This window comes from Nyctibius grandis, chromosome 13 (genome assembly GCF_013368605.1).
Source record: "Nyctibius grandis isolate bNycGra1 chromosome 13, bNycGra1.pri, whole genome shotgun sequence".
NCBI lineage: Eukaryota > Metazoa > Chordata > Aves > Nyctibiiformes > Nyctibiidae > Nyctibius > Nyctibius grandis.
In genome coordinates, this window is record NC_090670.1 from 18,625,627 (window position 1) to 18,648,323 (window position 22,697).

The 22,697-nt window shown below is 39.7% G+C and overlaps 1 protein-coding gene across 2 annotated transcripts in view; it reads right to left on the reverse strand.

The window, feature by feature from the left end:
* AMMECR1 (AMMECR nuclear protein 1) overlaps positions 1-22,697 on the reverse strand; it is an 82,291-nt gene that overhangs the window by 44,460 nt on the left and 15,134 nt on the right. Inside the window, exon 2 of one of the 2 annotated variants that reach the window (XM_068411810.1) lies at positions 1,575-1,685. The exons of the other annotated variant lie outside the window; for it this stretch is intronic. Within the exon in view, the coding sequence (XP_068267911.1) occupies positions 1,575-1,685 (111 nt within the window). The remainder of the gene's footprint in view (positions 1-1,574; positions 1,686-22,697) is intronic. 2 annotated transcript variants of the gene reach the window in all.

The following is a 22,697-nucleotide window of genomic DNA, read 5'->3' on the forward strand; positions in this document are numbered from 1 at the left end:
TTGAAAATTACCGAACAATCTATCCTTTGAATAGTCTAGTATAAACTTCCACAGCATGTGGCCATCGTTTAAATACTGCACTAAAAATATTTCAGTTCCCTTTAGTTTGCATCACTTTTCATATATTTTGACTTCAGCTTTCAGAGTTAGAATGCAGTGACAAGAATCCTATAAGCATTTTTAAAGGTATGCAAGAGTACAGCACTATTTGATTTGTGAGAATAGAAAAATCTACATGCAACAAAGACTACTCTTTTGGCTATCACCTTCTTCCTAGTCTTAGGGGGTAATTTTCTGTACAAGCTCATTGTTCTCTATCAGGCACTGTAAAGTGCTCTCCAGGGGCAAGTTGTTCTTCCTCCACTAGTGGTTAAGATTTTAAGGCTTTTAACCTTCAACAGAGAAATTGCTTTGAATTTTATCATAAGCTGCTTCTCATTGACCATTTTGATTGCGGAGGTTTTAAAGGACACAACCAGAAACATTCCAGACTACATAATTTAAAAAAACCCAACACAATAAAGGTAATTAGGTCCTTCAGAAGTCTGTAAGGACTCCAGGAGATGAGCAGTTGATTTTTTCAAGCTGAGCAGAGAGAAGCATGAACTGAACTTCAGCTCGCAACAAACTAGCGAGACACGTAAGAAAGAACATGTCCCATTTTAATATTACTTAATACTCAGATTGACAAGGCATTTTAACAGCAAAGAGGAAGATCCTGCAATGGAGGAAAGCCTCAAATCTAAAGTGATCTGGAGGCACCGATTATTTTAAGTGATGACAATTTTAGAGGTCTACACATTGCCAGAATGTAGTTTCTATTTTAAAGCACTGTAAACAGTCTATTGTAACTGAGTGGAACAAAATTCCATTGATTCTTTAGAAAATAAACTTAAGAAAACTCTTAGGAAAAACAAGTAGAAAGCTTACTACTAGCTCTAGTGATAAACTTATTAGTTTTCACTCTATGCAAAGGAAATGGAACAATATTAAGGTGAATGAATTTAGGTGTAGATCAAAAAATGAAGGATTATGCTGCCAGGGAGTGAAGGATTATCATCACTTACCTCCCTCATCCAGAAGCTTCCCACTCAGGGGCTGGGATGTATCTGAAGAGTAACATGTAATGGAAATTTGTAGCATTAAATTAACTGCAGCTGATTGGAAGCACCTGATGGAGAAGAGGTGAGAATACCTGCTGTTTTAGAAGTGTGAATAGGATAATCCCCAAATCTGACTTTCTGGACTTCTGCCCTGACATTAACTATTAAGGTTAAAATTTGTCTGAACACTGGAAAAAATACTATAATAGTTACAGTAAGCTACTGGAGAGTAGTTTTCCAGACCAATAAAAAGAAAAAAGGCTCAAGTTCTAGTTTGTAACTGAAACCATAGCCTCATGACACCAATAGTCAAATAACCAGGCAATACACTTAGCATCAAAAGGAGATACAAGTTTTCATTGATCAGTACAGTGACAACCAAAAAACCCAAACCAAACCAGAGCACACCTATCATCTCCTCTGTAGACTATTTAAATACTTAAGTCAAGGCTACAGAAAACAAAATCTTACCTAGTAAGTGTGTACTCCCTGAGTCCTGAATGCAGGTTCATGGCGGAAAAAGTACCTATGCATCCACGCAATCGTTTATCTCGACCAATCTTCCACGTTACAAACAGTGGGCTGTTTTAGGGAAGAAAAAAAGACATGATCACAGAAGCAATATTGACAGTGAGTGTGAAATTTCAGCAACAGTGCCCTTCCATGTCGGGCAATGGGCAGCCAAATATCTAAAATAACTCGCTCTGAGCAGGCCGTAGTATTTAGAAACATCCTTTGCAATTCTTTTAACTGTTCTAGAAACGTTGCTCGTGTGATATAATAGAAAATAAGATTACTAGAATACTTAATGGACAGAATGGAACTGCTGCTAACAGATATGATATGCTCAGTGTCCCTCACTGTTACCATCAGCCTTCTCCTGTGAACGGGAAAAGCTTCGCCCTAGACATTGGTACGTAAGGAACCCTGTACAGAAGGGAAAAATATCCCTGTCACATCAGCCACCTTTCCACCTGAACACAAACACTTCTGTCCTTAACGCTGCTGGCAAGAAACTACCAGAAATCCTTGGAAGACAAGAAAACTTAGGAAAGCTCTCCAAACCTAAAAAACTGCCTGAAGAAAGGATATTTTCTCCATGAATCCCAAGGTAGTATTTAAGAATATCAAGAACGACCAGGAGTAGAGCAAAGTAAAGTTGAATATTTCTCAATTATACGAGTGTGACAGTTACAAAGAAATACTTCTACTATCAACAACTTTGTGCCAATCTATACACAAGTTAACAAGAAAGAGACAAACCATATGACTTTTTGGGGCCAAAGTTTTCCTTGCAGTTCTAGAGCACTGCATCAATACACAAGCAACAGAGAACTACACAAACTTGAATTTCTCAAGGGAGTGCACGTGGCTCCTGGATACCCTGGATACTCTCAACTTTAACAAAGATTTCTAATCCTGAGATGAACAGGGATGTCTAGAGATGAAAAGCAAATAAAATTTACTCTTTTTCCAGAAAGGAGACAAATCAAAGTGGATTACACAAACAAAAGTGCACTTTCCCTTACTGTTAGGCTTACAAAAAATAATAATAATTAAAAAAAAAAAAAGGCATTTCAGTTAAACAACTTGACACAGAGTATTCTGGATCACAAACAGGTTCACATTTCTGCAGAACAAGCAACCCCACCCCCCAACTGCAGAGCACCTCCTCCTTAAATCCTGAAGTAAATCTGGTGTTAATTTTTGGGGAAAGTCATAGGCCATTCAGGCATAAATATATATCATTCTTGGTATGAAGACTACAGCCACACTGCACTAAAGCTGACAAGCAAGGTGCATCTCCGACATTCAGAGCACCCGCAACCACCACACACACACTTACGGATGTGCGACTAACTTCTCTCCAAAGCCTTTGGATCAGGCACTGCTCTTCAGCACCATTCACATGTACAAACCATCATGCTGAACTCGTCTTGGTTTTCTTTACAGCTGTTTCCTACACAGTGTCCTTACCATATAGTCTACAGCCATTGCTATGAAGATCAAGAAGCCTACCATGGGTAACCTACCTCAGGCTAGCATCTGAGAAGCAGGAGATTACAAAGCCAACATAATTACCATGCGTGCCTTCAAGGAGGGGAGCAGATCCAGCAGCATAGATGCAGTCAAAAATTCACAAAGAGTCAAGTTGGCTGCATCCAAAAATAAGAATAATCTTCTGTTACTACTATCAGCTGCACACAGTGAGCCAATTTACAACAGTGCACTGCAACATTAACAACGCTGCACTGCAAGACAACTCTTGATAACTACGTCTTGTCTGACTCCTCATCTGAAGGATTAGCAAAAATATAATCTGCACGTTTCTCTGTATTTTGTGAAACAGAACCTCCCTGCCTAGCTATGCTGAGGTTCTTAATATACTAAGGCTAAAAGCTTTATTACATGAGCAGATGAGGCACCGCACAACTGCACGAATCACTGCACAGTGTAACAGAGATGGATGTGGCTGTACTGGGGGTATATTCATAGGTATGTGTGGGGTTTCGGACTCTCAAGGAATAGCCCATACTCCTCTTCTCCTTCCATCGCTTTTGCTTTGTCTGGTGTGGCACAAGATACTCATCATGTGACGGCAGAAAAGGATACACCTCTCAGTCTCTCCACGGGCAACGCAGCAGCATCCAGTCCTCTCATAACTTTCCAAAACTTGGTGTTATCGCCTGCTGGTAGAGCAACTTCCTCCTCATTTGATTAAACTGGACAAGTTCCCTTCTTTCAACGATGACGAATAGAAGAGGAAGCTGAAGTCATACCTTTCTTTTGGATTTCCTTTTATTTCTTTTTGCCCCTCCCCATCCCCTCCCCCCCCCTTCTTTTTAAGTTGTTTGATAAAAACTGAAGAGCACAAAGCGAGAAGGGACTACTACCTACTGTTCAGCAGAATGCAGGTTATTACACTATTCTCCATTCAGATCAACAAGGGGCATTTCACTAACATTTTCAAGAAAGGTATCCCAGTTCCCCTCAATGGTATCAAAACAACTATTAAATCGCAAAGGCCCTGAAGACACTCTCCCCTTGCACAGAAACAAGCCTGAATAAGATTCAAATTGGACTTCAGGATTATTCTCTTGACCTTTATCTTTGGATTATGAGATTTATTAGCTGTAATACACTTAGTGGAGGCCTACAATTCAGGGAAACATATACGCATTTACTTTCTTGTCAAAATGGGATTCCTTCTAGGATGCATCGTTACTGCTACTTTGAAAGGACAACAGAAGAAAACATCCAGAGACCAGCACTGAATGTCAAGTAGATTACTGAATCATTTGCATATGCCTTGAAGGTCCTTGTCAATAAGTACCAACAGAAAATGTAAAGGTTATATACATATATTTTCGTGCACTGGTGGTAGAAGTAGTATAAACATACCAATTAGACTAAATTTAAACCTCTATCCATTGGGTAAATGAACCACCACTAGTAGCTATACATCACACAATATCACTAAAGATGTTTTTCCAACCTTTCAACTTCTGTATTCCCCTACACTTGCCTCCCTGTTCCCCAGGAGCCACTAAAGGTATCACCATGTCTACACAGAAGATATAAGACTACCAAACAGAATTACTTTTCTTAATTACCATCACACATGTCTTCAAAGTGTAATATGGACCAAAGGTTCAGGGCAGCCAGTGACCAAAGAGGATTCTAACTCTTAAGATTTGAGAAATAAGGCTGAAAGGGACCTTCAGGGCTTCTGCTATCATAAGGAATAATTATATAATTCTGTTCATAAATGATCCACATTCTCCATCTGAAAACTTCCCAGAAGAAATGGGGACAAAATCCCCCAAATGAAAAATTAGAAGGTTGCCTCAAAACTTCACTGAAGTTCAGAACCTCTGGAAACATTCTGATTTCCTGCTGAAACGTTTTCCCAGTCAGCTTGTACCTAGCTATTCTTGTGCCAACATTGTCCTTTAGTTTAAATAGTTCTCTTCCCTTCCTGGTTATTATTCCCCAAAGTATTTATAGAAAGAATTCGTATGCCTCTTCAGACTTCACTTTGCTGGGCTAAACAGATTGTGTTCATTCAGTTTCCTCTCAAAGGGGATCTTTCCATTCTGACCATCACAACTCTTCTCTATGCCTTTTTCCAGTTCAAAGTTGCATTCTTGAACATCGGTGTCCAGAACTGTACGCAGAACTAGAGAGGAAAGTCTTGCACCTGCAGTAATGCTTCCATCTCTGAACTAGAAACACCGACTGCTACATTTTAGGATTCTCACAGCCTAATACAAAGTCCAAGTCTGCCATTCAAAACTTTACAGAGCATTGTAGTCTTACACTAAACAAAGACAATAGAAAACCTGCTCACAGAACCTAGACAAGCTATGCAGAGAAAAGAATTTGTTTCTTTCTAGCGACGTTCTTTTGCTTTTTATTGGCATCCTTGGTTTCAGCTGTTTGCGTATTTTCTCCAAGCCTGCAATGCTTTTCTTGTGTTTTAAAGCCAATAATAACCCACAAATAAACTTGGCATCTAACATGGCCTCAGGTCTCAGATTTGCAGTTAAATGCCAAACTCCACAGATATCGATGTCAAGAACAGCTAAGTAAATATGTACATTTTCATCTTGAAAAAATCCTTATATTCATCTGTCACCTGTTTTTCTTAGAATAAAAAGGGGGGGGTTTTCTGAGCAACACATTGTTAGACCTAAAATGAAAATTTGCACCTCCAAGCACTTGAAAGAAAGCAGAAGAGAACAATAGAAGATAAAATCTTCAGTAAAAAGCAGAAGAGGCAGCAGATGTGATGCCAGGAGTCCCTTGTATCCAATGACGCACAGCAAGGATCTGCATGGCATGCTGAAGATCTGAGTCCTCTTTTTGCCTAAAGACGTTCGAACCCACATATCCCACAAGAGTGGGAGGGCATAGTGGGGTGGATCACGCTCACCTTTCTGCCTCTGGCTCCCTCTCGATCTAGTCTAAAGCTGGGTTGTTTTGTTGTTGTTTGGTTGGGTTTTTTAAAAACAACATTCACCAAACCAGATGCTGCACTTCCCTGGGAGGGCTCGAACAATCAGCTTCAAGTAGTTCTCTTACTCGATTTAGGGTGAAGCATCTTATTAAAAAGCAAAACAGCTCCGAGCTTTGGAGTGAGCCCTCTTGAACTAAGAGACTTAGAAATTTACTTATCTGATGGGTTATCCAGCTTCTCATGGTAGTGCTAGAAACCTCTGCCATATCCTGCTGACAGCGTTACCGACAGGAGCGATGCAGAGCACCCCGAATACTCAGTAGCTGAAAGCTGGTGGAAGACGTTTCAAACTGCACAGAAGTAGAAGGGACCAAATCCAGACCCTTAGAAGAACCTGTAAATATCTTAATCATTCTTCTTTCATAAGAGTCTGTATTTTCTGATTTTTTTTTGTTTGTTTGTGAGCCAGACACTGAAAAAATATTTCCATCTAAAACTATTTACAGGTGCCACAGCAAATTCACAAGCAACCCAAAGACTATAAACTTTCCATCCAGTCATTGCCTAATTTACTGTTTATTGAAAAGTCTTGCCCAGCTCTAATCTAAATAGCAGGCAACCGTTCCATTTATTTGCTACAGAGGTTGTCAGGCACTACTCCGTGAAAACCAGCTGATCATATATATTGTTTTTCCCTACTTTCAGTTGCAAAACTGAATTAAAGAGGCAGTTGCAACACAGTAAGTGTAAACTGATATTGCTTCCTTATATACAATTGCTGTCATCAAAAGGGGCATACATACATAGTCTGTCTCCTTGACAGACGACTCAAATATACGCATGTATCCAACGCCCTAAACACAGACTTTAAAGCCTAGCCAGAAAATGTGTGGCTGAAGCACAGGAGCATGGGTCACCCGATCAGAGTTCTGCCCCACATGTCACTTCAGCTACTATTACACTATTTTCATTAATGAAGAAACTAGGACAGCCCTGTACTTCACTTGAGCATTAATCTGTTCCAACTTCTGGAGAACTGGAGCACTTCACATGAAGGTCACAAGGTATAAACCTGTATAAATATTGAAAGAAAATATCAACATAGTCTCTAATACACCATGCTTACCAGTGTCCTAAGTGTATTTCTTATCAATGTTTCACAAACAAAATCACCTAAACCAGTTATTGACCTGCTTCCTATATGTTACGAAAATATTTAGACTGAAAGCAGAAGTGCACAAGTTATTTTAGTAATCGGTCAGCTATCACAGTAACAGTCAGCACACCAATAACTTACACTGACATCATGTAGAAAGCAGTGTTAAAAATATCCTCTTTTAATATAAAGCAGCACTGGATACAAGCTGCCTTTTATTTACCAGTACATTAAATAAAAAAGTGAAGGGATTCTTTAAGTTGGAGTGCGGGGAGGAAGGCAAGAAGTGTGAATACATTGGTCTTTTTTCTGGTACCATCAGAAGCAGCATGAAAAGTTTCTCTTCCTTGTTATGGATAAGGAAGAAAAGAAAGGGGAGGAAGGTGGGAAGAATAGGGGAAAGAAAGGGTAACAGACAAGAATTTTTCTCTACTTGTATAAAAGATGAGTGAGAACTTTTTTTGTTTCACCTGAACACTTCCAAGTAAGAAAAAAACTTGTAGGACAGACATTTTAACTATAGTTATTTAACCTACCACCTTTTAAAAACAGACAAGGGAAGAAACCTTTAGAGCTCTAACGTTACTTGACACCCAGGGCTGTAGGATCAGACACTTTGAGAAGTCGGCACGCTCCTCCCTTTGTAAGACCAGAGTGCTTCCACTTCAGCTCTGAGGATTTCCAGCTACAACACACCCAGAAAGTACTCTAAACAAGCAAAGCTGCAATGGCAGTGTTTTCCTTTTTGTTCTACACAAGTGAACAAGCTATTGTTCCTAAATTCTAGAAATTTTAACATTTATATTTTTTAACATAAAGCTTACTCTGTCTTATTTGTGATCATGCTGGACCTTCAAACAATGCTAAACCCTCACATAATACTGTTTCAAACTAGAAGCATCTGGAGAAAGAGAAATGGAAGTTCATCATTAGAACAGTACCCCTCGCCCAAGCAAGGCCAGCCTTACTCAGAATCACAGCGAGCAGCCTCCCTGCCAACTGATGCACTCTAACCTTTGTTACACTCCAGGCTGCGGCATTTCCAGATGTCACAATTCAGTGAGCTAATTCACGTTACTCAATAGAAGAGAATACAGCTTAGTAATGAAGGAGGCGGGAACATGTACACTGATAGCTTTATCAAGGGCGTCCGCACGCTCCGAGGCACAGGAGGGGCAGATATGTTGAAAGTATCTAGTTGGTGATGAAAGGGGAGACTTGATGGATGATATTATGGAACTGGTCAACAATAACAAAAAAAAATCTGGCGAGTGCCTTTCTGCAACAGTCATACAAGCACACAACGTGGTGCAAGGACAGTTTAGCTTACCAGATATATTCTGGAAAAAAGCTGGTAAGATACAAGAAAGTCAAGACAAGAGTTCATGAACCTCCAAAGGGGAATAAGGGAGAATGGCAACACCACCACCTCCCCTGCCCAAATTTATAAAGACAGAATTTGATAAAGGTAGACAATTAATACATAAGATTTTCTGGAAGACAAGAGAAGCAAGAAAAGGAAGAAAGTCAGTAGCTCCTCACAGGAAAGGAAAGCTCCTCACAGGAAAGGAAATTTCCTCAAAGGAAATTGTCACAAGTGCAAAAAAAACACCAATGATGACAGTAAGAGATCCACTTGGAGAAATTGGAAACAAATCAGGTTATTGACAAGAAAGACAGAAAACCAGCAAAGCACAAAGAGGCACAACGAAGACAATCAATTTGCAACATGACATATGAATATTAATGAGTATAAAGGAAAGACAACTATCATTATGAGAAGAGAAAGATAAGGAAATTGTTGGCCAGCTACTTAACTCAGAGACTTAGGGGAACATCTGGCAACAGAAGATGCTAAGCAACCTAGACTGTAAAATGTTCAATTTAAAAAATCCTAAAGGTAAGACAGAGGAATGCTGGGACTGACTGCCTGGGAAGACGTACAGCTGCCATCACCAGTGCATCCTCAAAGGCCTCCAAAACCAGGCCAGTGTCAGGAATACTGCAAATGTATTTGATTTCACCTTTTAACAGGAGACAAGACCAAATGGTCTCCTGATGTTTACTGCAGACTCATTTTCTGATTTTGTGTGATGCAATGTAAGAGAACAAAGGGACAACTCACACACAAATCTATCTGATAAATTGTGGGAGACAATTGTCATTACAAACCTCCAGGATCAAAAAAAAACCCACATCTGAGAAAAAACACATTCATCTTGCACTTCTGTATGTTTCCTTCTATATAGCAGTATTACAGAAGTGAGTAGAGAAAAAAGGTATGGAACATTAACCATATTCTAAAGATCAGAAAACACTGATTTATTTATTGCTTTCAGGAATGTAAGACTGTAGCTTCAGCAAGGTTCAGGGTGCTACTCACCATTTACTTGAGTGCGTAAGCACTTTCTGAATCAAGACCAGAAGGTAGTTTCTTCAGCAACTTATCTACAAGTTCAAAGTGGGCTCTGAAGTGAAAATTTAGAGAAGCCCATTGATGGTATTTTTCCTGTTCTGAAAGCCCATATAAAGAGCCTTTTGGGGGAAGGGTAAGCATCACTTCTTTTCTTGAATTAGTTCACCTTAAAGACTTTAGTTTCTCCTTCAGCCTAGTTAGCCTAGATGCAAACAAAAAGCTAGTTTTTCCACTACAGTGACATTTAACACGTATTTTGACATGAGTTAAAAAAGCAATACTTGCTTGGCTACTTTTACACAATCGGAAAAAGAATTAGCTACTGCGTAAAGTGTCTGAAATCCATTAGCTTGCCTGTGCCCAATTACACACATATACACAACCCCCCCCAGCTTACTAGGATAATGACTTCATCTAGCAAAATTCATAAAAACTGGAGCATGTCTAAAAAAACCCCACAGATTTCCCTGAACAGGAGGAAATTTATTCTGCGATAACATTCTTCTTCCTTGTGGGAAATATGCTGAGAGTCTTAAAGCCAGTCTATATTGCATTCCTCCTTCAACACATTCAGTCAATGAAGAGGGTTCATTACAGCCAGTACATGATGATCCAAAGACAATTACCACAATCTACTGGCTTCAGAATCTGGAAGCGAGATCTGCAATTTTTTAATTTAAAATACTATATAATTACTGAAAAAGTTATTAAATACTTCTGAGGGCACAGCATATTCTTTCAGTCATTCTCAGGACTAAATGATCAGATGAGCAACTCTTCCAGCTACTGTATTTCAGAAACAAACATTTAGAGATTTCTTTCTTTACCCATAAAACAGACTTAGTATATTTGGTGGTTTTCCTAAAATCATTACATGCCCTAGAGAGATCAGCCTCACAATCAAAACCTGAGCTGCTAGGTGTGAATTTGTTTAGCAAGTTCTGCTTATCTAAGCAGCTAATCTTAAGGAAGGTCAGAAAGCAGCTACTATTTTAAGAAAATCTAGTTTAAACAACAGCATAATCAGGGTTAAAAATAAGAGGACTGCTTACTGGTAGGTCATTTTCTAAAGTGAACCTACAACACCTTAATTAAGATTGCATTCAATATATTAAAATTAATTTTTTAAATGGACATAAATTCACAAATAGAGCCAGATGATGTGGCTGTTCACGGACCACTGCTGCAGATCTTGTATACTGTATTAGACGAGCTGAGGCAGTATGGGCAGCATTCCAGAAAAGAGAAGGTAAAAGTAACAATTTATAAGGGGACGACCACTTTTAGGCATGCCCAGATGGGACGCTCAGTCAGACATTACTCGGTATTTACAAAGTCGTTCTTTTGCACCTTCTCCCTCCAACTCTCACAAGACAATCCATCAACTTCATGAAACAAATTGAGTTTCTATGACATATGTTCCTAAGTTCACTGTTCACTTCGCTAAAATAAATATTTACATGTAACAAAATCCAGAACTACTCAGAAATCACACAAGTTGGTTATGTAGGATTATTTAGCATTGCTAAAAAAAGATCTGAATATTTACAGTTCCTCAGAGAAACAAAATCAACAGAAAAAGTTACGTTCTGCACAAGCAGAGAATCACAGCTCAGGACAAAACCGGTTTTATCCACCTCTACACTCAAGGCAGTTTTTAATGTTGCCAGCCCACAAGTTGTGTTTGAACATAAGGACTTGCAGCACAACATAACTGCACTTTCAAGAAACAACCTTCAAAGTCTTAACATCCTCCATAGAGATACTCCTTGGAGTGGTGCGGGTGGCAACATCAGAGCACTTAGCAGCAGCACAGGTCATAGGGCACCTGGAAATTCCTCAGGATTGCACCTTCCATACCAGTCATCTGATTACTCGCTTCACTGCTCAGGGTTACTGATGTATCTTTAAGTCTATATATCTTGTTTTAGGGTGAGACACTTGAATTTTCCTCTAAAATTGAATGTTTCTTCCCCAAACTCCCATACTGACAACCTCAACTGGGTATAAATTGAGTTTCTATGAGGGATTGATTTGTCACGGTGTCTGCACAGACACACAGCTGAGGATGCATACACTAACCAAGAGGACATACCGGTTAATCAGGTCGTACTGCTTCAAATTACCATTCTTCAACAATGTTCCAACTGCAATTCTTGTCCACCACAAACCCAAGATCATCTCGGAGTTTTATATCTCAATCAGCAGATATCAGGTTTATACACCCGGATAGCTGCTAAATCATTAAGTTAAATTAAGTCATCTAGAAGTGAGTATCTTCAGAACATCAGTCCCTAGGGTTGTACTTTAGCCACTAAAGGCATCTGTATTTCCAAGACATTAAGATCAAGTTTAAGTGGGGATCCAACACAGATCCTATGCAGTTAGGCCAGAAAGGGCATAGGCATGGCTACAGTTTTTGATTAAGAATTGTTTTTTAAATTTAAAATAAAAAAAAAAAGAAACACCAACCAACAAAAACCCCCAAAAATCAAACCTTAAAAATATTTCTAGCCCATACAGCTGTGGAGACAGCTTTCCAATTATGACCCAAGTATTAGCCAATGCAATATCACAAGGTTATTCCAGCACCTTGGCCGCTGGTCTTAGCAACAGCAGTGTTACCACAGCCTTCATGTTTACTATTTCTTGTCAGCATCATGCATGCAACAGGGAAATCATTAGTCATTTCCAATTTAAAATACTCTGCAATTATGAAGAACAGTGGCACGAAGCCGTCACCCACACAAAAGAGGGAGGGGAAGACGTGATTTGAGAGTAGACAGGACGAAAAAAGCAAGGAGAAGTAAAATAGAAAATTCATAGTTCCTCCGGAAGACTATGGAAGCGACGGAACAGTGGGGAAAGAGAAGAGCTTTTTCATCTTCCTCTGAATGCCGAGTAGAGCAGGTCTGCTAGTCTTAAATAATACAAGCTAACAAAGTAAAAAGGAACTACCAGAATGGGACAAGGAGTTACATCCTCTTTAAAACACAGCGATGCCAAGGCTCCTCACCAGGGTATCATCACCGTACCTTCTGTGATCATGCACACCACGATCCCCTGCTCTTCCATATTTCCCTCTGACTAGTCGGTTTAGCCTTCTACCTTGTAAACTTCTACTAATCCTATCCAAGCCCTGGCCAGCAAGGTAAACATATGAACGTGCTCCTCAAAACCAACCAGACAAACAACCTCTATTTTAACACCAAAAATTACTAAAGACAATAAATAAGCAGCTTTGCTTTTTTTAAAAGGCTTATTGTTTTATACATATTCTTTCCATACAAGGTGCCTACAAGTCTCTCAGCACAGGTCCAGAGGGAGCAATGTGGCCCAAAGACAGACATCCCCCAGCTACTTCCAGACAAGTGTGCTTATCTGAGCAGGACAGTGCCATACGTGTGACCACAGATAGGATGGCTCTGCACTTAGCCTAGTTGATTCTGGCTCTTATTAAGCACTAGATCAGAAATTGCTGAACTGTACGCTGTTTTATAACACAGCCATAACCACTTAACACCCCTCTGATCAGCATTATCAGCCTCATACAATTTGAGATGTGACAAGGTATTACAGAATGGGAATACAAGACCAAAAATCACAACTTATTCAATGAATGCTACAGAAACACAGCAGTAACAGGCGCTGTTGATACTGCTCAAGGTGAAGGTGATGAAAAGCAGGTGTGGGGTTGGACTTGCCAGCCCCATCTCTGGCCAAGGCAGGGAGCCCTCCAAACCATGGGACTCCAGCCTCTCAGCAGCCCAGCACCACAATGGCAGGGATGGAGAAGCCACAGAAGCCCACCTCTACGCTGCTCCTTACGGGAAGGAGTAGGGCACTCATGTATCCTCGATGCCAAATCCCACTGATATATACAAATTTAAAACACAATTGTTTATTTCGGAGCCGACAGCTTAAGTGTGTACTCCTGCCTCGATCAGACTCTGAACTCATCACGCTTCAAAATTCATTCTTCTGCCCACTGTGCTCATTTCTGTATTTCAGGTATTGTTATCCTTTGTTTCCCTCCCCTTCCACCTCCTTTTCCATTTCTGTCCACTCTCTATCTTTTTCATACTTAATCTATCTCCCTTTCTGATCAGCTTTTGAAAAGGAGGGAGAGGAAATAAAGTAACACTCAAGTTATGGCATTCCACATGGCCATTACACGTCAGTGAGGGTTGAGGCCTTTCTCCTTAAACGGGTCGCTATTTGCTTTCATAAATTCTGGAACCCTCATTTGATTAAGACCTCTGGAGCATTCAGCATATTCCAGAAAACTCAGTAAAAACTTATGAGAAAGTGGATTTTGAATTTTGGAATGCAAACATCAAGGCTTAACTCCTCTTATCAAAATAATGCTTAATCTTTCAAGACGGTACACATGCTTACTGAACACATCCAGAGTAAGGACTGTACCTCCAGATAAACTTTTGCTCTAATTTCAAAAGCAACCAAGAACAAGTGTCAACGTATTCTAGGTTACTAAGACACCATAATTCGTAACATTTAATAAAATTATATAACAATATGTGTATTTACATTATAAAACTGTTCACATTTATGCTCTGACCTAGTTAAGCAAATTGTTTTTCCCCAATTGCACAATTATGAACCAGAGCAGAAAAATCAGACTTTATGAAGTTAATAAATCAATTCAGTGTCATTACAAATTATTAATGTTATTACTCCAGAGTCTGCACTCACCTGATTATGACTTTCTATGGGGCATATTTAAATATTTCTAAGAAATATAATTTTGTTTCCCGATACCTTTAGTATTAGTCATACATTATACTTCCTTTAATCAACTCAAACTAACTTCAGATTATACATTGAAACTATTGGTTTGTTAACAAAAAAATATTCACAAAAACTATTCCAGCAAAGCTGGTATTTTCTCCCTGGCTACTCCTACCTTTCTCATATCCCAGAAGACATTAAATGATTCCATGTTCCCTTTTGTAGCAGTGGATAGACAAAACACAAAAATACTGCATTTCATCCAATAAATAGTTTGCATCAAGTAACTTTGGCTACATTTTAAGTGTTCTGAGCTGGATAGGTCCCAGCCAAAGTCACCTCCCCACCCAATTTTCAAAGAAAGTGAGCAAGTTAAAACCACATGCTGCTCCCCTATCTAAAAATGAGCTCAAAACCCACGTACCCAATGTTCAAGTGCAATCAACTTAACAAACATGTTAACAAACTAAAAAGTGTTCAAATTAACAAGCACTTAAAAGGACTGGCACTACTTATCCTCTCCCAGTAACACTATGCAGTCTCCTCTCCAGGAGGAGCAAGTAGTCCTGAATTAGAGATACTAATGTCAAAGAAAAACATTTTAAAGGATGCAACACAGTCACCCTAAAAACATATAACTGGAAGCTTTGCAAGCCAAAGCTGAAACAAGTTCAGTACCACCAAAGATCTCGTGTATAGTTTATGATCATTCTACTTTCAAACTGGAATTGAGACAAAATATTTCTAGTGAAAGCATTTTCCTTCAAATTGTCATTTTTTTGCAATTACTGTTTTGAAAGGATTCAGCAGAACCCTTTCCTAAAATTCCATGAAGCAAAATATATCCAAACCCAAATGCTTTAAGAACACCACATCCAAAATGTTTTAGGAAGCTGTGTAAGGTCCCCCAAACTTCTACCCCATAAAAGAACAGTGAAGACAATGCTGAACAGATCAGGTAAGAATAGCTCCAGCTCCTAGATTCTTTCTTTCTGTAGAAGTCACTAGCAAGAATGCAGCAAACATTAGTTGTGAGGTGCTAGTATAATGTTTCCCCTTCTGTCACTAGCAGGATGATTCAGACATAAAATCAGTTTTGGAAGTTGATAGAGAAAAACCATTCCCTCGGCACTGGAAGCCTGGAAGTTGAGCACCACAGCATCATTTCCATTCTTTTATAAACCAGCGAGCAATTCCATGCTCACAAGTGGTTGCTGCATATTAACTACAAACCAAGAGCCACAGAATATTGTTTTGCATAGATTTCAGACAGCAGCTTAAGACACAACTCCTGCCTTTGGAGCCTACGCATACCACCTTAAAAGACAGTCTGTTCTCATTGCCAAGGAAGATACAGAATTTTTCCTTTTGATTACGTGACAGTTTTAACCACACTGCCAGTGACCATTAGCAAGGGGGTGCTGGGCTTTCATTAATTGTTTTTTTTTTGTTCTGCTGAAATATCACCTGAAGCAGTTAGTCAAGACATCAGTAAAAAACAGGAGTTGTAGTTATTAAAAGGTCACACAAAATTTTATTAGAGTTATAACTGGGATTCTCCTGCTACAGATGAATCATAACTTATGTTTTAATGTATTTCAGCTGTGAGACACGTTCTTTCAAAATAGTAGATGAATGAGTAGAAGCAGGCAGAAATGTATGCAGTTTGTTCTGTAAAATAACTTTGTTAATTAAATTCACACACTTTATACATACGAGACATTAGACACACAGTCATAAAGGCATCCATTTGGCCCTATAACATGCTTTTCATTAGCTGCCAAATGCACAACGCACGCTGAGACATAAGCACCTACGGGCACAACAAACAGCTGAACAAAAAATTTGTGCCAATAACTGATAATTTGCCAAGCCTGTGAGAAATTAACACACAGGAGTTTTCTGTTTAAGTGGAACTTAGTTCAAAGGAACAAGAAATATTTAAAGAAACCTAAGAAAAAACTGGAACTACACAGGATTTTTTTTATAGCAGTAAAATGTTACAAAACCTATATGCCAAGGTGTCAGCTGACAGGAGAGACTGCAATTCAGCCAAACATTCAAAACCGTTCCTTTAAATACCACTGATCCTTCTTCATGTTTAACTACATATTCTGAAGGTTCACTGGGGAACAGTAGCTTGCAAGAGACTTGAAACGCTACGAACTACACAATAACAAGATACATTAGAGTGTACTTGAATATTTTTTAAATGCATAACTTTGAAAATTTAATAAACATTAGATTATTTTGGAACTGGTTTTAAGAAGCTCATGATAATGTTGCAAGACGAGCTAAAAACAAGCCTCAGCAGAATTTGAATTTGCCCTCTAATTCAGATTTCACTAACTCTACAGCTGGAATAAATTAATCTTTTGGATCACAAGAATTACTATTAAATCAATGCACTCTAGATCGCACTATTTGTACAGAACTTAGCCATATAATTTAACTAATGAAACAACGGTTCAAAGGCAGACTGAATACAGTGCTGGAACTAGAGCCAAATGGAATATATATTTTTGGTACAGAAAAGATATACTAAAGACAGTGCTTTTAAGACTGACAAAGATGATTCAAAATCAGGGAGCTCTCACTGGTTTGAAAGTAATGTCAGCTACAGAGACTGGGTGTTTTTAAGTAAGACAGACATCTGTCAGTCAGCATAGGTATACTTGAGATGAACGAGATAATCTTACAATGCCTTTCTACCCCTTAAATCTCAAATGACTGCACAGATGGTTGAGTAACAGTGAAGTTCAGAGCTGTTGCTTAAATAAAAACAGTCTCACCCAACCTTCCCATCCCCAGATAGATAGCTTCCTTTCTTGTTCTGGAACAAACATGTGTGATCGGGGAACTGATCTGGTTAAAAAAATACTTCTCTCTACTTTTTGCCAGTTTAACTTAGACCGAGTTTGTTTCTCTGCTCTCTTTCACAGTGCAGGAGCACGTGCAGGGATGTCAGCTGAAAAAAAGAGGCAAAAGGAGCAGTGAAAAAGGGCAAGGATGATGACAGCTCACATCTGCACCCCACAAGAAGAAATGCATGCAGTACAGCATAAACAAAAGGGAACAGCGGTAAGATTTTTGAAGAAAGATAATTACTTTTATTAGATTCACACAGATACAGAGATGCTGTCAATAATACAGTAATTTTACTTCCAAAAAATGCCCTTTTATATATTTGAAGACTGACAAGTTTAAGGTTATGCTTTCATTACGAGTGAACAAACCTTAAAAAGTTAAAAACCCCCAAACCGAACAAACCACAAGACACTGCCTCGTATGAACGTCACTGCAGTTCTATAATCGGTAACTAGTAACGCCACTGAAAAAGGCGCTCTCATTTTGCCTAGTCGTTTTCTGTTCCATGTTTCATCATGTCTTCTGCCATCTCAAGCATTCATGTGTTCATGAGTTGGGTCAGAGCTAATCTCTTAGAAACAATCCACCCTCCAGTTGGTATTACTGCATCCTGTTGAACCAGGGATCCTCCTTGTAGCAGACAGGCTTAAAGACTAGGAAGAAGTAGGCGGGGGTATCGGACGACTTTACTAGACACATAAGTAGCTCTATTTGTGGCATCTGACAATCAGTTGGCACACTGCCGATCAGATGCAAAGGTAGCAACCTCACAGGGCATCTATATTGACTACTTGGTGATTCAGCAAAGTCCACAGGATCCACGCTAGTAACAGTAGCGTATGGAAACACAGGATGGATGCTCTGGAGAGCAAGCTCAGGTCATTGGGCAGAAGACTTGCATTCAGGATTTTCATGGTGTTGTTTTCTGAAATGCTGCCAGTTCCACATGCAAGGCCTGAGAGGGAGGCTCAGATAGGGAGTCAGTGATACAGAGGGAAAGGATTTAGGCATGATGGGAACAGGAAGAACTTGTTAGGTATGCACATTAGTCATGCCAGCGTCAGCCAGACTGGCAGGCTAATAAGAGTTTTGGAACTTACAAACACTTCTACACTACTGCTAGAAATTTCAGAAGTAACACGTGGGAAGCCCAAACGCTTGGCCTCACTTGACACCCTCAAAGTAACGAGCATCTCCAAGACTTGATGGAAGGAGGACAAATCAATACAGTATAATGCTGAGAGGCTACCAGCTTACTCCGCAATCCCAACAGGAATGACAAACAACAGGCAGGTGGGGAATGGCACTGTATGTGAAGGACATCTAAACATTTAATGGCATAAAGTATTACAGGAGAAAAGAAACCCAATGAACTACTTATGGTAGAAGTCACATAATCAAGTAACAAAGATGTATCATCAACTCTAGTACCAGTTCAGGGAGATTATAAAGTTGCAAGTTTAGGAAAGGTTATTACAGTGGGCAACTGAAATCTCGTGCTATAAAGAGGACCTTGTGCCTCATCAGAATGACATGTAGAGAATTTTTTTTCCAAATAATAACTGCTTCCTTGGAAAGTAGTGCTAGGAGTGACAGGAAAAGATGCCAGTTTTGGTTTGGTTTTGAGTAGTACACAAGACCTAGTTAAAGGATATTGATAGGAAAGCTGCTCTGCAACTGTGCCTGCAATGCAATTACATTTCAACACTGTAGCGGAATACAGCAGGCAATAAAAATATTTGGCACATGGATAATGAATTTCAAGAAAGGGAACAGTGTAAAAAAAAAACAAAGTAATTAGTAATCCTCCCAACCTATTCCCCCTCAAAAAAACCCCAAACAAACAAACCACCCCAAACACACACAACCCTAAAAGGAGCAATCCAAACAGCAAAAAGACTGCAACAGCTTGGAGGCTGTTAAAAACAAAACCACCACCCCCCGCAAAAAAAAAAAAGAAAGCTGACAAAATTCTGTATTAAAAGACCAGGTAAAACATTCACCACAGTTAGAAGAGAAAACAAAAGCAGTCAAAAGAATGCCTCAGCCCCAGTAATAAAATCCTACACCCCGCATGACTGAATAGGGAAGTTAAGGAGGGCATCAGAGAGAGGTCAGCTTTTAAAAACAGAAAGCTGGCCTAATGAGAACAGAAGAGATTAAAAAACACGATAGGTCAAAAGTAAACAAGTAAATAAAGAACTAAAAATGTCTGGGTAGCACCTTGCAAAGTTGCTTAACTACATCAAAGGCAGGAAACCAACTAGAAAAACCAGTGGGATCTCCTGCAGACCAAGGTGAAAAAGGGGTACAAGGATGACTGCACTAATGCAGAGAAGCTCACTGAACACACTGTGTCCAGTCTTTACTGGTGAAGCAACTGGAGAGACTTTCACAACTACCTTCATAGTATACAGGTCAGACGGACTAGGTCAATGTGAATTAAGTACAGAGGAGGCATTAGGCTGAACTGACAAGTTAAGACATAGTTCACCTAGACGAGGCATTTACAGGACAGTTACAAGCCTGAAACTGAAGAACTGCTGGGCAACAGGTTGCCAGCGTAACACCAGTGCACACAAAAGATCCTCAAGGGTCTGGTGCTACAGAAAAGCAAGTGTGATTTCCATCCCCGCAGATTAGTAGCAGATCAGATCACTGTGCACAGACAACCAGAGTCTGTTGGAAAGAGTACGCGCAGCTTCTGTAAAAGAAAATCCTACCAAGACCACAACTCTTCCTCCCAGCTGGTGCCAGCTTACATATCCCTCTGAATTTGGGGACTGAGCTGTTGGATCCACTGAATATCTGGGTTGAACGCCGGACAGTCTTATGGAAGGGATCAATCAGGATTATTTTGGAAAAAAAACTTCTAGTGTAGTTTTCAGCCACCCAGAAGGGGCTCAAGACTTTCTGTGATAGCCTGCACATTCCTCTGCTACATATTGCAGGCTCTTGGCAAGCTTCACCATCTTAAAACCACGATGCAAAGGTTTGCTGTACATTGCAATGTTTGCAACTACGTGCTTAAAAGCACCATGACGCACCCAGATGAACTCAGCAGCGGAGAAAAAAAATCCCATAACCTTGCTTAGCCTTCTATTCCAGCCTGTAAGCTTTGTTCTGATGACTGGGGAATTGGATGTAGGGCAAACAACTGGCAATACTGCCAACAGCAGATACATGAAAGGAAGTTCGTCATCTGTGATTGCTTTTTTCCCCCTAGCTTCTGGATGTACTTGCAGGCACCAATCTACTTGCTGATGGTGCCAAAAACCTGAAAAAGTCACTGAGGTGAGTCCACAAAAAAAAAAACAACAAACCACAACAGGTTGAAACTCAATTATTTCTCTCCACTCCTATCTTTAGCACTGCTGGAGAAAAATCGCAGGCTACTGGTCTCAACCTGGGGAGCAGATAAATTCTCAGAGCAGAAAACAAATCCAGGTTAAAGCAACTTAAGCTGCAGTTCTTGGCAGTCTAAAATTAACAACGTCTGGTTGCAAGGGTCCCATCTCTTCCCAGACTGCATGGGAAGACCCAATCCCTTAAGCAAGCTCTGGCATTTAGCACACTAAAGACTCGGCAATAAAAGTCTTATAACTCAGCAAAAAAATAGCCTAACAAAAAGCAGCAGAGTATTTGCTGCTGACTGATCAAGCAGAAACAGCACAGCAAGCACACACTGATCAATGTAAGGAGTACAAGGGAGGGTGTGGGGCACATATATGAGGATGTTTTCTTTGCCATGGACACGCAGTCTCATCCAAAAGTTGCATTTAACTCACGTTAGTCCCCCAAACCAGCAGACTAGAGCCACACCATTCATGATGCCTGCAATAGATTTGGTATGTGAGTGAAGTCAGATTATGGAACTACAGCCCAGTTCTATAATGTCATGCAAGTGGCTCACAGGATACAAATACAGTGCGTAAGATAGTCAGCTATTCAACACTAACAATACTAAAGGAAAACAAAATTCTGGAAGACCTAGAATTAACCTCAAAGAGACGACATTTCCACAACAAAGCTTAAACATTTCTTTCTAAAATTAAATATTCCCTCCAACACCACATGAAATACAGTCAGTCTCTCATAACTATGTACAGAACACCTTCAGTAAGATCCCTTCAAACGTCAAAACTGAATTTCAAAAACCATCTCATCAGCCTGGAAACACTGGAAAATAACCACGGTGCATTTTAATTCTGACGCATTAAAACCTGTGTATTCATGTTTTGTTTTGTTTTTCTTCACTCTTATGAAAGCAAAAAGCTAATTACATTTTCAAATTAACTTTGAAAATTACACAACATTTCTGAAGCTAACACGAAATTACAACTACATTGTGCACCAGCAAAATAAATAAAGCCTTTCAAAAGCAGTACTGGAGTGCTATGAAAATACTGTATGCTACAACTCTGTCACAAAAATATATAGTACAAAATTGCTAGTTTTGTTAAAGATAGTTATTTGGTATACTACCAAAAAGCCCCCAACAACTCACTATCCATGAGCAGATCCCACACAACCATAACTCAATCACTATTCTGTGAATTAACTGAAACAAAACAGCTGTGGACCAAATCACTGACCTAAGGGGCAATATTATCTTGTTGTTATTAAATCTGTGCATTGGTTAGTCAATGAAGTTTCTAAAGGCCAAACCACTGAAGATGTATCTTTACTCCTAGAGACTAAAGATTCAACCATCCCACTGCCTATTTATTTTTAAAATCAACACACTTATAATAGTAGATGGCTTTTAAAGGACTATGAAAAAGGCTATAAATTCCTTGAAAACAGAGAGGTCTAAGTTGTTCCTTTTGGATTTCTCAGTGCAATGCTTCAAGGTGCCAGGCCTCCTATTTTCACCTTTTCCAAGGCAGAAGAATCCAACTATCGTCTCACTCATTGGCCAGACTCCAGGCTGCAATTCTTATTCACCAGACGTGACAGCTGGAGGTTGGCACCTGTTTTTCTTTCAGAAACCTGTGACAGTTGGCTCTACTCGGTGATCGGCAAGTTCTACTGAAAACTAAAGCGCGGATTTACATGCTTGACTGTGCTCAGGTACAGGCACTGGTACAGCATCCACCCCATCAACAGCACTCAGCTCTGTGCCAGACCATACACGTCAACAGGAGGTGGCACATTCCACCTCAGCAGTTTACCTCATGGTGTGAGGCCAAACTCTTCCTTTGACCATTGTTTCCAGTTTTATCTCCTTAGAGGTTGCCACTCCCACAACTGCATCCAAGCCCAGAACACAGGTAGCAGTGGCCATCCTTCAGCTGATGGGGGAAACCTCAACTGGGATGAGGGGAAACAGAGGAACGACCGTTTAAAAACACTGATAAACAAGGAACATATCAGCTGTGGAAGCAATAATCACCTACTGCCTCACTTTGCTGGTTTGAATTTTCTTTTTTAAAAACAAACAAA